The 17,116-nt window shown below is 37.3% G+C and overlaps 2 protein-coding genes across 2 annotated transcripts in view; one reads left to right on the top strand and one right to left on the bottom strand.

Moving 5' to 3' along the window:
- The window catches only part of ppih (peptidylprolyl isomerase H (cyclophilin H)), a 37,075-nt gene that overhangs the window by 18,378 nt on the left and 1,581 nt on the right, over positions 1-17,116 (bottom strand). Inside the window, exon 2 of the mRNA XM_053504418.1 lies at positions 1,200-1,264. Within this exon, the coding sequence (XP_053360393.1) occupies positions 1,200-1,264 (65 nt within the window). The remainder of the gene's footprint in view (positions 1-1,199; positions 1,265-17,116) is intronic.
- On the top strand, positions 9,047-13,234 carry si:dkeyp-100a1.6 (probable G-protein coupled receptor 160). The gene is made up of 2 exons (XM_053504417.1): positions 9,047-9,156; positions 11,113-13,234. The coding sequence occupies exon 2, from the start codon at positions 11,158-11,160 to the stop codon at positions 12,205-12,207; it is 1,050 nt and encodes a 349-aa protein (XP_053360392.1). The 5' UTR covers positions 9,047-9,156; positions 11,113-11,157; the 3' UTR covers positions 12,208-13,234.

Below are 17,116 nucleotides of genomic sequence, written 5' to 3'. Positions count from 1 at the left end.
ACAAGGTTTTACACACCGACTACAACAGTAATAAAATAAATGCAGAAATATTTTTAATGTCTATTAGTAAAGAGCTTAAGAAAAACATTTCTTAATAAATATCTAGCAAAGGCAAAAAAAACAAAAAAAAAAAACAGTATCGATCTTACCGTTTCCAGGCGTCATCTGTGCATTTTTATTATTTTTTAGTATCAAGCCTGTGCCCAGGGTCAGCTCAGATTACTATTGTTGGCTGACAGAAGAGGAACCTGAATATGATTCCCTGCTGTTGTGCCTTGTTACCTGCCTCAAGGTTTAATGTGTTTTACATTCTTTGATGCTTTTTAGATCAACATGGTTGTAACAAGCGACAAGTTACTATTGTCTTCCTGTCAGCTTGAAATAACAGAACTGGCAATGAAAGCATAGGTGAAGGTGATGCCCGAGGCGTAGGCTTGCATACTAACTTGGCCTGTAACTACAGCTACGTTTACACTGTCAGTTAAATGTGACCCAATTCCGATTTTTTGCTCATATGTGACACATATCGGATATGTTCTATGTCCATGTAAACAGGAAAAAACCCGCATGCATTCCGATATTTCGAGATCGGTTTCAGGCCTCCTTCATATGTGGAAATACTCCAGATATAAATCAGATATGTGCTAATGTGATTTTCGTGTAAACAGACAGATCGGATTTCCTGAGGTGGAAGCTCGTGTGGAATGATAACATCACAGGTGACATGGAAGAGGAAAAACCCTTTTGCCAGGAAGTTTGTTAATGCTTATTTAGGCTTAATAACATTAAGAAATCGGTATTTGGTGAATGAAGCATATGCACAGGCTGCAATTATTTGGCAAAACCATGGTGACGTTTTGCAAACTTTGCATATATCGTAGAGCTAGCGTCAAGCATATTTCGCCTTCGTCCATCTTGGCTAGTGTGTAGCGCAAGAACCTCCCTTTAAGTAGGCGCAATGTTTCAGATGGTATGGCAAGTGTAAACACTTGAATTGGATATGGGTCATAGATGAAAGAACATGTAAGCAGACGGTCATAAAAATCAGATATAGGCAACAAATCAGAATTGGGCATCAAGACCTGCAGTGTAAACGAGGCCTAATAAACAATGTGTAGAGAAAATGTGCATCCTGCATAATTTACATTTTCTGATTCAACATGTAGTGAATTCAAGCTCTGCTGTAGAAACCTTCTTACCGGAAATTTTCAGCAGTCTTGGGAACAACATCTGCAAACAGCTCAATCTTCATTCTTCCAACGTCCTGTAAAGACAAACATAATTTAGTTAGAAAAGAAAAACATGCGGATCATTGTTGAATGTGACACCACTGTATAGTATGTGGAATAGTAAGTTGATTTTAGCTGAAACACGCACGCACACACACACGCAGCAAATAAGCAAGACAAGTCCTACAGTGTCACTGAGCTGTGTGGGCTTGTGAGGGAACATTAAGCATGGTCAAGTAAAAGGACTCATTTGTGTGATGTAATAAAGTTCCCATGAGTGTAAGAACATTACAGACGATAGCGAGTTCGGCGATGCACTGGGCTGTAGTCAAAAGCGGACCAGCAAATAAATTTTGGGGACAGCAATACCTGGGTTTCATCATACACAGGTAAGGAATATGGTGATCTTACCCTATGTATACATGTTACAATAAAAGTAAACAGAAGTGATGTAAAGTCTTTCATCTAATCCGAGGTTACTTGGTGATTTTTGAGACTGGTAACTCTAAATCAACTTCTCCTCTGCAGCAAAGATATGTTTTGGTCTTGCTTTCCTGGCATAGTCTTCATTAGAGCCAGTTTCATCATGGTGATTGATTGGTTTTGCAAATGCAAATCACAATGTTCTTGCATATTCCACTACTGGTGCTTAAGCAGCTCTAAACTATGGTCCTCATCTAATGACTGATTAACTAAATGAATCACAAAAGCAAAACATCTGCGTAATATTTCCATGACTCTACAACAGTTGATTAATTTGGCTCTACTCTAGTATTTACATAATGCCTTTCTGAAAAAGCTTGTAACTCCACATTGCGGTGGTCTGGCTTTGTCAAATGAACTGGGAAAAATTTGAAGGTTCTTGTTAAACACCAAAGATGCCAACATGCTGAATTAGAATGATTTGCGGCATAAATGTTTTGACATGTTGGTTGTGCACGTGTCACTAGCTGCTCCTGGTGAGGTCACTAGACTACGCATAAGACTTAACTATATATTTATGAATGGAACTAAGAACTATATAATATAAGTAGGCTTAAAACAGCAAATGGACAGAGAGAGAGACTGCCAGTGCTTCTGTAAGCTTTTCAGGACACAAAAATTAGCAGTGTAATGAGGCTACAATGTTACACTTGCATTTGACAATACTGATCTTGCAAGAACTATTCCAGAATAGCTGACCTTCATGTCTAAAAATGACATGTTTTTGTTAAAATGCTGTTGTAACAACAAAATTCTTGTTACTTAATTACCTATTGCCATATGTGTTATTTCATCATTTTGAAAGAAAAAAGGATATTAGGCATGGCTGACAAAATTTTCTTCAAGCTGAGGTTTGAATTCATGTTTGTGTTAGGATTCAGAAGCTGATGTCTGAATTCATGTTTGTGTTGGGATTTCCAAAGCATTTCAATAATACTCATTCTCAATTTTCAGTAAAGTGGAACATTGGATTGCAAGTAACTTTGTCTGCAATCATTTTGCAAGATGGGTAAGGTCTTGACAATTGAGTAGTATGCATACACATCATGTGATCACAACTAAGTCAACAGTTCTCTCTTGTGCTGTGGGAGTATGGGTACTTAATATTTAGTATGAATTTTTTTTATATGAATATTTTTGGGTTGTAGAACAAATTATCAGAGCTTTCACTATTTTTTAATAGGGAAATTCGCTTTGATATGCGAAGGTTTAACTGTAAATATGTTAAACGTGGTGAGTTTAAACTTTGCCCTTGTATATTTCCTTGTACAGTATTTGTATGGAATACAAACAATGTAAATGTGAAAAGGACTCTGGTTGCTCTGTCATACTGGGATCTCAGTTTGGGTATTTTACACACCCTCACTCGGGACTGCTGCAGATACAGTATATTTGCTCTAATGACCAACGTTTTCTCTCATCGTGGCGCTTCACATTACTGCTTTTTATTATTGCCATAGTTTTGGAGCACATAAGACAAACTGTTTTTAAACTTCCTCCAGGGAGAATAAACATATCTTGATCATAGTCTACTTTACTTTTTTTGGAGTAGGCCCTGCTACGATATAGACGATGCTGGTTTAAATGCAGGAGATCCCAGGGGCATAGTCTCAGCCTTGCAAAATATATTTTGTAACCTGAAAAAGAACCAAATAATGAAAGGACACTAGTCAGATTAGGGATGGAACATCTGCATAGACATCTGCATGGAGAGTAATTTGTCCACTTTCTCCAACAAAAATACCAGATATCAGAGGATGCCGTCTTATTTCCTGAGTCAATGGTTCTATCGTGATATAAAAAAAAACAATGGACTGAGAGGGTCACCCTGCCTATTCTCTATTAATGAGAACAGCCACGGTTGGAATAATATAATGTACACTGACCCAACTGACAAAGTTATTGTCCAGGTGAATTTTCTTTTAATGTGTAGCATAGATACGACCACTTAACACGGTCAAATTCTTTTATGGCATCAAGAGAAAACACAAGGGTAGGGTCATTAGAGATTCGGGCAATAATTTAAACAATGCTTCCCCTCTAGTGATAGGGGCATTTAACAGTCATTTCTGAGCATCTGTGGCCATAGGGAGTTTGAGATTTGAGATGAATGCATGCATAAGGGTTGGGGCATTGTCTGGCTTTATTTATGGAATGCTTTATTAACAGATCTAGTCTCACATACCCTCCTGCCACTAGAATCTGTAATTGAAGCAATATCCCGTGTGTCAGCCTTCTTTTTGACCAGATTGGTAAGATATTAATTCGTTTTTTCCCCATATTTGTATAGTTTCTGCTTAGCAAATTTAAGTAAATGTTTTGAGGCCTTTATAAGTGTGTTCAAAGCAACACGTGTTGCCGTCATTTTTCTTAAGGTTGGCAAATTTAGATTCAAGGATCTCAAGTTGCTTATTCTTTTGACGACTTTAAATGCCATAAAGGACATAATTTAACCTTGTGAATATGTCTAACATGTCTCATACACATACATACACATTACATGGAAGGAGGGATTTTCAGTAGAGGGTGAGTTAATTAAATTCTGAAGTGAAATAAGATAGGAAATACGTAGTCATCTTTCAGAAGGGGGGACGGAATCACTAGTATCATGACACTACCCTTTCTTCAGAGAGCAAATAAACCAGATATACAGGGCTGTGATCTGATGTAATAAAACTACCTTTCTGGTGAGGGAATGAAGATATAATCAATTCTAGAGTGACTTTTGTAGGGGGCAGAATTCCTCCACACATTAGAATATCTAATACAGTATCTTGACACTCAGAAGTGAATACCGATCTGTCAAGAGAGGGATTGAGATAGCACTTGAAATCTCCTCCCACGAAAGAATTCTCAGTGAGGCTTTAAATAGCTATACAGCTTTACATCGATTACTTACAATAATGTTAGTAGGGCACTGGTGGTTCGGTGGTAGGTGTTTCGCCTGCCATGCGGAAGGCCCGTGTTCGATTCCCAGCCAGTGCCCAAACCCCCCAGCCACTGGATGCAGTGCCGGTCCCAAGCCCGGATAAAACGGGAGGGTTGCGTCAGGAAGGGCATCCAGCGTAAAACCTGTGCCAAGTTGTAGTGTGGACTGGATATTCCGCTGTGGCGACCCCTTGCCGGGAGCAGCCGAAAAACCAATAACAACTTACAATAATGTTAGTGGTCATCAGGTTAAGGGATTTGGCCAGAGCAGGGTCAAATACCTCAGGAAACTGAGAATTGACCTGTTTGTATTGTCATTATTCCTTTGGGTTTCTCACAATTTAATCAAAATGATTGTGGAATTGTTCTGAGGACATATCACGAAATGTCAATTTAAGATTAACTTTTATAAATACAAATGTTTACAAGATAAAGAGGAAAACAAACCCAAGTAGCATAGCGCTCCAGCGCAAAACGTTGTTCTTCACAGTACTGTATAGGTATAGAGAAACCTTTGCACATCTTTTATAAACCTTCTGTTACTAAATATTTGCTTCAATCTTGCTCAGGCTTGCAAATAGCAAACCTAAACACAATTACCTGTGGCTTAATTATGCTTCTGTTCATACCAAGAAATAGTTTTAACACCTGCAGATTCAATAAGATCTGAAACCACTGAAAACCCTGAAACCACTGTCACTCACTCTTATGCAATGTTAAGGGTGATGTGGATTTGACCCCCCTCCCCCCCCCCGCCCAATTTCTCTACCTATAGGCATCAAAAAAGGCTTCACTAACAGTATTAAGTGCACAAATGTGAAAGCAGAACATCATACCTGAGAGCCACTGAGCTGAAATTCTTTAGAAACTTATATGTGGAGTCGAAAAACAAAGAAACTTGTGCAGTACTAATGCTGATAAACATAACCAAGGGTGTGTATGTATGCATTACAGGATAAACACAGGAGTATCTAAGGTCATGTACTATGTCACAAGGACTGATACGGGCTAAACAATCTCCCAGGAAAAAAGATTTGCTTACGCCTCCCCTTGATTAAATAAAAGTGCTATTTTATACATATAGGCTTGCAATTAAGTTAGAGTTTATGACTCTTGAACTACGGACTGGCGTTAGTACATGCTAGTAAAAGTCTCCCCATCACACTTATTAATTAAACCAACTAAACAAAACATTGTATAGCTGTAATCCTTAAACCTGGCTTGAAGCAAAATGTCAACCTCGGGGTCTGACCAGCAACTGACGAGCAGGTTTTCTGTTAAGCCGTGTTAGTCCAAGTGGACTACCTAGTGTACAACAAGCAACAAGCATAGGTGAGAGCATAGTCAGAAATAATTGTGCACATAATACACACTGTGTATTTATTATTGTGTCCTTGTTTGTGGTACAGCTGTACAGTAGATAATGCTAGTGAAGTGCCTGTATATCATGATGAAAGGAGGAATATGTGTTGTGCATTTGGAATTTCCAAGCTCTCTAATACACTCACTCTCATTTACTCATAGTCTACTGCTTTATCCTGTAAGCAGAGTCGCAAGGGGGCATGGAGCCTATTCCAGGAGACTTGGGGCATGGTGGGGTGCATCCTGGACAGGGTGCAAATCCACCGCAGGGCACACACACATACACACACTACGGGTAATTGCAAACAGAGGCGGGAATCTAACCTGGCCAGGAATTGAACCTGGAAGTCGCTAAACTAAGCCGCCTTCCTTCAAACACATCATCGTTAACAAATGCATCACTGAAATGACTTGAACTTGAGCCAAGCTATCATATGAACTTTATAATTCACTGCTTTAATTTAAAGTAAACAGAGACTATACTTTTAAATTCCTATTTTAGATCAATAAAGAAAAATCCACCCTGAATGCATTCAAGTCTTTATTTTTAATAGTTTCAGCAGCATGTTGGTCTATTTTGACCTTGGATAACAATACCATTGGAACACTTGCTGATAGTGTTATCAGTGAGATTTTACCCTTGCTTCATAGTTGCAACTAGGGCTGCACGATTATTATTATTATTATTAGCTTACAGTATTTTTAAAAAAATTATTTATATATGTAATGATCATACTAAAATGAACAGGTAATAGATATTCCGATATAATTAAATCATCTTTTTCCTTGTCTTTCGGCTGTTGCCTTTCAGGGGTCGCCACAGCGAATCATTTGCCTCCATCTAACCATCTATCCTCTGCATCCTCTTCTCTCACACCAACTAACTTCATGTCCTCCCTCACTGCATCCATAAATCTCTTCTTTGGTCTTCCTCTAGACCTCCTGCCTGGCAGTTCCAACCTCAGCATCCTTCTACCGATATATTCACAATCTCTCCTCTGAACATGTCCAAACCACCTCAATCTGGCCTCTCTGACTTTATCTCCAATACATCTAACGTGGGTTGTCCCTCTGATGAACTCATTTTTGATCCTACCCATCCTTGTCACACCCAAAAAGAACCTCAACATCTTCAGCTCTGCTACCTCCAACTCTGCCTCCTGTCTTTTCTTCAGTGCCACTGTCTCTAAGCCATAGAGCATTGCGATGTAATTAAATCTAATTCAGACTAAAAAGAAACTATATGTCAAGAAAGTTGCAAATATTTAGACTTCAAAACACTATGAATGACTTAAAACCCTCAGGAGATATTTTGATTTCTGGTTTGCTGTTACCATGGACCTGCCAACACAATATGAATTACTTTCAATCATTCCTTTTTATTTACGTACATACACTCATCGATTTCATTTATCGCAACTCTTTGCGATATAGATATTGCGAAAATACCATTATCGCGATAACGATAATTTTTTGATTAATTAGTTGCAACCCAGTGTATATTGCATTGTGGAGTTCATCTCCATCTCCACTACTTTAACATTGGAGGGGTGTGGGCATTTAGACATTGCACCAAACTGACCAATTTTTTTTTAAAATGTTTGGATATGAGGTGGTAAAATGTTGCAGTTCCTCTATAATCCTACTGAATTAATTAGTTGCCAAGATTGTTTAGAACTGCAACAAAATCAGGAAATATTGAATCAGGATGTACCCAATCTTACTTAACACTGGATTGTATTGTGCATATGAAAATATGCTGAATATCAAAGAAAACGTCTTAAATATTTTATTTTATTAAATATCAACGTAGCACCACTAGCCTGTGATGTCAGTGTTGATCTCTAACATTTTACAGAAAATACACAAATAATAAAAATACAGGGTTAACCAAACTAAGTAATGATAAATATTTCAATATACTCATATTTTAATGTGTTATTGTTGACATTTTATTCTAGTGCTTTTCTCTCTCTTTCCTTTGTACCTTTTTACTTTGTAGTTTTCATCAATTTTGATGCTCAGCACTAAATTAAATTTTACTGCTCAATTCCAGAGTAAACATCTGTAGTATTTTGTGCATCAGTGTGGTTTGGTAAGATCTGTGTGAATTGTGCCTAGTTTTTTCCCATGGTAAGATTGGATTTTACATGGAATTGCAGCATTAACGTTTCTAAGCCTGTATCCTAAGATTTACACTTAACTGATCGTCAATAACAATGCCAAATTTACCCTTACAATTTATGTAAAACATTTTGCAGAGTATTTCACATTTGAGGGCTCAAATTTACTTTGTTTGATCGACTTGAATATGAGAAGCAATCTACCCCCAGGGGGGTATTAATTTCAGGACTAGTTTCAGTCATGCTCTGAACTACATTTTCCCTTTAAAACCTGTTACACACCCAAAAAACAAGTTTTTATGTTAATATTTGCTGTATTTTCCTTCTATTATATTGGGTTAGCTCCTAAAGAATAAAGACAATATACGTTTAAATAGAAAATATAAAAAATAAGTAAGAAAACGGTATTAAAAATTACATTATATTTAAATTTATTTACATGTTTATAAGCAGTAGTTTTAACAGATACTCTTGCTCTGACTTCTCATGTTTTGTTTTTTTTTAGACATTATCATTTCACTACTTTTTTGCATTAAATAGTGCGCTGTCTAATCCTCACCACAGGCAACATCTAAATCATTTTGTAAGATCTTGTTCTCGCTACCAACAAAAGCAATAAAACATTTTTATAATAAAGTCTTGGGTATGGTTTGGGCCTCCATCTCTTAATGCAAACAACTTCATTCTTATAATTACTTTTTGGTAATTTTTACCAAAAGTCAGCAACAAAAATAATAACAATTAAAAAAAATCTATTTAAAGCTGTATGTCTGGAGAAACCTGAATGGGAGTGTTTCTCTAGGACCCAGAGAAAGCCAGACAATGACAGGTGTGGTGAGAAGCAGCTGTGCGCTTCAGATTACAGGTGGAATAGGCGTGGTAGAGCTAAAGGAGGAGCGTCCGTGCTAAGCAACTCGCTCTCCTGCTCGGTTGAGGAACACTTTACTCGCTTCCATAAACACACTGTATTATTGATGGGGTAGCAGCGTCTATATCTTCAGCGGGAGAACAAAACAAGCTGAACGATCAAGGTAATATCTGTTATGCGCTTTATATGAGTGAATAGTTTTCCTGACTCCATTTGTCTAAGAAAATGTAGGAATAAATGCTGTTATGAAAGTGACACTAAAAATGGCACTGTAATTATTTTTTATTTTTCTATTTAAAATAACAAGTCTACTAATTAGAATATAAAACAATTCCTGTTTTGCATGACTGAATGAAATGCCAGACTATGTCCTAATTAAGCACTATCATGTTGAAATATGGTGTGCAGGAAATCATTTCTTCAAAGATCTTAGGAATCCTTAATTTCTTGTTAAACAAGAAATTCTTCTGACACAATCTTTTGTTTCCATCTCAAGAAATAACAGCGTGAAACAGGGAAAAAATTTTTTATCATCAGCCGTTTTTTATATTCAGGTTATTTCCTTAACAAGGATACACAGCTACTGTTTATGCGACATGTGTCCACTCGCACAGTCTAAGTCGTGTGTGCGTGAATGTGAACATATGTGGTTAAGACTTACCAAATCCTGAGGATTATGTTTTAAGCACAGCACAAAGTCACTGTCTTTCCCGGGTACCAGTTGCGCAAGAATATGATTTCCTGTGGAGCTGTGTAGAGTGGTACAGTACGTTTGGTTTAACTAGATCTCCTCGCTTGCGTGTTTACTAACATTTAAAACTGTTCACCAAACAAACTTAATCCCTTTTAGTTCCCTGCACATTTTGTTTTATAATGGTGAGCCAGGTGAGTCTATAAATCAGGATTAGGAATCACCAGCCACCACCTAAACATTTATCCTTGTAATCCACAATAATTATTTCTAAACAAACTTAACAAATAATTAACTTCTGAAAAGTTTATTGTGTCACCTGCAGGATTAAAAAGAAACTGTAATGTTTTACCGCCTGAAATGCCTCCAAAGTATTGAGCGCATTGAACAGTTTCTTCTTCTAACTTGTTTCGGCCAGTTGTGGTGTTTTTAGACTGGTGTAAGTGTGTGTAATGTGAGGATTTTAGACTAATTCACACACAGATGTTGGAGAAAAAGGCTGATGGGGGGGCTTTTCAACGCGTGCAAATAAAAAAAAAAGGAACATCATTTAAATGATTTGTGTTGCACCCAGAGACTAATGCATGCAGTAGAAAATCAAGTCCAAAACTGACCAAGCTGAAAAACAGTCAATTCCTGTTACTGGCTAAATGACCGCTCAATCTCTCTTATAAAAATAATAAATCATTACGTAATCGATTTTACCCAGTCTCTACTAGAAATCAGCACAATATTACATGAAAGGCATGACTAAAAATACTTTATGCAAATTGTGTCTACACTACAGTCTTGCGCAGCCTGTGTTTTTTGTAAAAACTGTATTAGGCATGTTTATCTAATTACTGTATTAAGTACATTTATTACAAAAGATATCTTACAGGATAATATCTGTTGACCAGAAAAGAAAGCACATTATGAGAGACCACTTTAAAACATAAACATGTGCGACAAAGTTCTCAGAAGGACTATGGCTGGTTCTGCAGAATATTTAGCAAAACTCAGCAGCGCATTTTCTTATAAAACTGCACAAATTCTATCAATAAGACTATATTTAAAGCAAATATTCATCAGATTAATTACGGACTTTTTATAGTGCCATATAGCATTTCTTGTATTATAGTAGTATTACATTTTTAAAAGTATTATATTTATTAGGCACTATAGTATTATTAAGTTTACTTATAATATTTTCTTATGTAGAAACTTTTTTTGAAGTCATGCTCTCAACATTTTTTTCCATGTGTCTGAGCAGAATATGCTCATTGTTTAAAGATGTTTAAAGGTCAGCAGGGTCGTTGCTGTATGTGATTCAATGTTTAAAAGACTCAAATTTCATCCATGTATCTTTAGTATGCAGTTCCACATTTAACCCTTCCTTGAGTGGTCTCACATGCTCTAATCGTCTTCCCTGTATTTTCTCTCCACCAGAGATCACATCCGTGATCACATCAAGTGAAACGACTTGCTGCCAAGATGTTGGTTCACCACTCTACAGAGATCATGATGGCTGTACTCCAGGAAGAAAATGGGAACTGCATCCATGATGCCACCCTGCAGTACTTGATTTTACTTTTTGCCAAAGTTGCTCTGAACACACTCGTCTTGTCTTTCTGGTTAAGGAGCATTCCCAAAACACTCCTTGGTGTCTGCAGCATCTCTATATACATAGCTGACCTGCTGCTGATCTGCTTCATCTCCTGGGCGTGGCTGTTCCGACAGAACCCCGTCACCCATGAATTTGTGTGCTTCAGCCTTTCACACAGCTCCACGGTGTACTCCTTACTACCTCTGCCTGTTCTTCTGGCAGGAGCTTTAGACTGTTTACTCCAACAGCATATGGGCTTTGGTTATAAGTCAGTAGGCAGGACTGCTGTCCACTGTGTGGCGATGGTGCTGATGTGGATGCTGGCTATCTTTTACTCATCCTGCTACAGTAAGACAGATCTGCTGACCATCGAGTATAAACAAGGGGTCAAGTCTCTTGTGTGTCCTGTACAAGGATCTTCAGAAGTCAGTTACTTCAGTTTGACTCTATTCGTAATTGTAGGCTTTGCACTTCTGTCTCACTGCAGGAAGCTCCCACGCTGGGTTTGCCAGGCTAACAAACTGGACAAGCAAGGGACAAGCTCACTGTCGATTAGTGATCTAGCTTTCTCAAAAAATTTGGAAAAGCTTGAATTGGGAGCTATGACGGAAACACGCATGATAAACCAGCAGGATCATCCTCCTTTGGTGATCAGCCTGGTGATTTGTTTTGCAGCAAACTGGACACCTTACCTGCTAATGAGCATCGTCTGTGATCTCCTGGGATTTGCAGTACCGGCTTACGCAAGTGTCAATCTCCTTTGGACGGCCTGTGCCAACAGTTTACTGGTGGGCGTGGCGTTCTGGTACAGAAGCACTAAGCATGGACCTTTCTGCACACTGCCAGATGACATCTGTCCATGGAGCTTTTACTGGTATTTAAGTTCAGAAAATGGCCAGTTTGTAGCCAACACAAAAGTCTATGAGGGACAAGACTGAGGAGTCAACCCTACTGACTGGACACGAACTACTATTAGTCTGAACATGTGTGGCATAAAGACAAGAGGTGACAGGAAGATCCTACACCGCACAGTGTTGTAGTGGTGTTTTTTTATTACCATTTTTTTCTATTTTATACTAGACCTAGATTTCCTTGACAAATGGGGGGGAAAGTGGAGTACCTGGAAAAAACGCACACAACTCCATGAACACAGACCCAAGGTGGGTATCGAAGCTAGAAGCGAATCGAAGCTAAATTCCAGCACCATATTACATATTTTTAAACGTATAATGTCCATGCACAATTTTAATAAATAACCTACAGTATCTGAAGCATTACTGTTTGTGCTGTAAAGAGACCATATTCACGCTTTTATAAATTTGTGCTGCTGTGCACTGAATACCAAATCTAATCAATGCAGTTTATAATCAGATACAAAATAGCTGTCATATTCTGATCTGTTATATTTTACTAATATACCATCTATGAATATACCAATTATTCTGACCTGATCAGGAATAATTTTAAATCGGAATAAGAGAGCTGATATCTGGTTTAATAGGTAAATGTCAGTCATGTAATCAACTGATCTAATAGTTTCCCTCGTTATGATATCTTTAGGTGACGTGACAATACGTTATACTTTTTCTTCTTCTTGTTATATTTCCGACAGATTAAACACTAACAAGCGGGGCAGCACCATTTTGCTCACGTCAAAAGAAGTTACACCCTAATTCAATGCTTTGAGCATGCAAACACACATCTGATCAGATCAGCGTCCGAGTTGGAACCTCTAATCAGAATTATTTGAGAGGATTTAAGAAATATTGGGACGAACAGTGGGATGAAATCTTCAAATGTGATTTTCATGCAAATACGGCCTATTCCAGGAGAGGCTGTAGTTTAAATATGATACAGAAGCATAATGATACATAAGTGCAATACACCTTGCAATCTGTTAAAACAAATGTGATGAAGGGGTGAACTGTCGATGTAAAAGAGTGACTTAAATTTTTAGAACTTCTTTTTAATAACACGATTGAGTAAACACAGGCAGAGAGTTTATCCCCTGCTTTGTTTGAGTGCTCATTTGCAGATTGTGGGCTATGGCAATATCAGTAGGGTAAATGGCAACTGTGATAACACATTAGGAAACTTTATCGCTTAGGCAAACAGGACAGAAATCACCAAAGCCAGGTCTCAGTGTGTGTAATTACTAAACACAGTTTAGCAGGTTCAGCAACTACATCGCTTTTACAGGCTGGATGTTTTGTCTGATCTATCAAGTTAATAAGATCTTTACTACATGTTTTTCCCCTTTATTAAACATATAAATTTTTATTTTTTAATAATTTATATAATTATTAACAGCTCAAGATGCCTGAAGAACATTATTTTGCCACGTTGACAGGAACAAGTTTGGCAGGTTTGTTTTTAAGCTCTCTAATGACACTGTGGTCTAACAGGTATGATTATTATTATTATTATTATTATTATTATTATTAAGAAGCTTATTGATGCAAAGTGTATTTAGAGCCATAATAATAAAATAAATACTAATAAAACTTACATACACCTTTACAATACTGTCATGTAATCAGCTGTTGCAAATCAGAAAAGAGCTGCATAACTCATTTCAATACAACCTAGATCGCATGTATGCATACAGCACTTTCAATTGAGGGGGGAAGGGAAAAGGGAGCAAATGCAAATGTAAACTCAAATGTAAATGTGTGCCTTGTGTAAGCTCGCTGTGGTAAGCAGGCACAGACACACCTGGAAAACATATATTTAAAAAAAATAAAAATAAAACCAAGGTTTTATTTTCAGACTCTGAATGCAATTTTTGTAATAAATATTATCTCAGAATATTAAAGAAAAAAATGTATTGTGTCATGCCATATTTCATGCTCTTCTATTCATTTTTTCAATTCTGTTAGATTGCATACTCCTGTAGAGATGATTTCATTGTTAAATTGCACTACATTTGCATACTGCATCCAGGTTATGTAGCCTGATTTACTGCAATCCACATTAATAGATTTACCAAGAAATCTGATGCAGCAGTGTAAACAGGAGTGTTTTAATTTAAGTTATACGTTTGTATTTGAAAAGCTAAATTTTTGCAGTTCCAGTTCCTCTATTATCCTGCAGATGATTCGAGATGTATATTGAATCGGGATATTTATAAAATGGTGATACCTAAAAATCGTGACGCACATTAACTTAGCACTTAGCTAATGTGATGTGATCGTAATGGTAGATCTCTGGTGATTTCTGCCTTTACTGACCAATCCCATTTGTTAATAAAGTTATTTTTTTTTATTAGCAACTACTGATGCATGAGCATTCTGTATGCTTCAATGCTGACAAATCAAGCCTTTCTTTGTCCTTTGAAGCTTTTGTTAAGTCTTTAGGGATCGTTGTTCTAAAGAAAAGCTAAAAAAATACAAATAAAATTAAAATAAAGGAGCACAAATCCACAAAAATATCACCAATAAAGAACAACACGAGGATTCTTTCACTTGTCTAGTTCAAATAGGTCCACAATTAACATTAACTGGTTTTACAAACAATCTTCCATCACAAAAATACTTTATGTATGTATCCAATAAGACAAATTCTCTAAAATTCATTTTTCATGACCCACTCAAGGATACATAAACTACCTTGTGTGTAAGCTAAGGCAGATATTGGATAAGAGATTGCGGTACGTTATAATGGCGTGGTATGTAAAAACTGACAAATGAAAAGTGTGGTGAAAAGGAAACAATAGAGAAAATAATATGCAGAGGTAATTATCAGAGGTTGGGCCGCGAGAGGTAAAAGAAAACTGCTTTGATCCAAAAACTGCTTAGAGGCTGTACATGAAGTGAGATAATTAGATCTAAAGAGAGAATGATTTAAGGAATTAGATTCTAATCTGCTTAGGTTAATCCCTTACACTTCTCCTCATATGACACACAGGGGGTTTGAGGGACTTCCTTGTCTACCCTTGTTTGAAATTACTTTTACATTTGTTTCGATAAAATCTAAGACTTCCCTCTTTTAAACTTTTAGAGCTTAGACTCATGTTTTACTCCAGACTTTCTTTTTTTCTTTTATTTATTTATTTTTGAATTTTTTTCTCGATTTTCTCCCTAATTTAGTCGTGTCCAATTCCTCCCCGTCACTAGGGGCTTCCACATTAAGGCTACTACTACCACTTAGTCAGGAGGACCGAAGACTATCCCGTGTTTCCCCCGAACCATGTGACGCCAGACGACCGCATCTTTTCGAACTGCTCGCCGTTTGGGAGCAGCATAACAGCACTATTCGCTCACAGACGCCCCTGATTGGCCGTGACTAATGTGGGACCACAAAGTTGCGAGAGGTTACAGCATTACCCGGAAACCGAACCAGCGATCTCCGGGTAATAGGGCGAGCACTTCCTTGTCCGATCAGTCGGTGGCTTAGACTTTGTTGCAACTATTTTGTAGAGTTCTAACCCTAACTGGAAGAACTCTAACCTTAAAGGAAGTAGTTTTAGATACACCTTAAAAACAAACAAAGCTATTTGTGGTATTAGCTTTGACTTGAAATAGGGAAACCTGAAAAACTGGTGTTTTGACTCTGACATGTGAGGAAGCAATGCACTAAACACTCAAGACAGGTTTGTATATGAACAATAGCGCTCATGTTGCTGCTGCTTCCGCACACACAATGTTACACATAACATATACTCTTGCTTCATGTCATGTAGTATAACACCACCTTGGCATGGATTGCTTACCTACCACATGCCCCGCTGTGTTTTACTCTGCATTCGGCTGGAGTTCAGTAATTTCCAACCTCCGACTAGACTGGGAGCATGTCCCCAAAATTTTGGTCAAATCAACATGGCTAATCACAACAGTAGACAAAGTAGCACTTCTTACCTTTAAAAGAGTTTTGCTGTATGTAAAAGTTTACAAATACAGACCTATTAACTTGCTCTGAAGAACAACATATACGAGGGTGAGTCAAAATGATTAGCACTCAGGCTGTAGGATTTATTTAAAATAACTTTTTAGTTTTTTAAGATCACTTTTCGACATAATCTTCTTGCTTTTAATACACTTTGTATAGCTTTTTTTTTTTATTCCCTCATTAAAAATGTTTTTAGGTTGAGCTGCAAGCCACAAATGCACCGCTGTTTAGCTAGGGATTAGCCCTCGAAGAGCTGCTTCCTGGGAAGCAAACAGGTGACATTCCAATAGAACAAGATCAGGACTATAGGGAGGGTACTTCAAAACATCAAAATTATGCTTTTGCATAGTGCCAACAATGTGTGTGAATGTGCATTGTTGGCATGGGAATAGTGTAAAAAAATTCATAAATGTTCACAATATATCTGAAATACTAAAAATTATAATTCTGTTGCTGGTGTTTATAATCCAACCTCTTTGAGAGTGAGAGAGTTAAACAGGTAAATTTCCGTTTCCACAACCAATTCTCTGAGTAGGTTGAAAATGTTGCACTCAACCCTAAACACTTCCCAGCCGAACGATTAGAGAGGACACGGGTGCCCTTATTATATACCCTACAAGGTGCATGCATATAAGTACAGGTGGATTTTGAAGCCCTGCAAGTTCAGTGCATTTGAGCTAGTAGCAAAAAAATTATTCACATTGTATAAAAAGGCACCAAATTTGTATAGTAGAGATTGTATTGTAGAGATTTTTTTTTTTTTTTTTTTTACTAAATCATGATTTACAACAGTAATTTAAATTAATCATTATTTGAATCATTTGGGAGGTTTGTACTGGACAGTTTTAATTGATGGGGAGGATACAGCACCCCATCCCCTGTTAATTACACCTATGCGTACTATAAACATAGCACGACATGCACTGTGATAATTGTTAGTGATTTTGTTAATACAGTTTA

The sequence above is a fragment of the Clarias gariepinus genome, chromosome 9 (assembly GCF_024256425.1).
Source record: "Clarias gariepinus isolate MV-2021 ecotype Netherlands chromosome 9, CGAR_prim_01v2, whole genome shotgun sequence".
NCBI classification, from domain to species: Eukaryota; Metazoa; Chordata; class Actinopteri; order Siluriformes; family Clariidae; genus Clarias; species Clarias gariepinus.
Note: the sequence above shows the minus strand (reverse complement) of the source record. Positions and strands in the feature narration are given on the sequence as shown.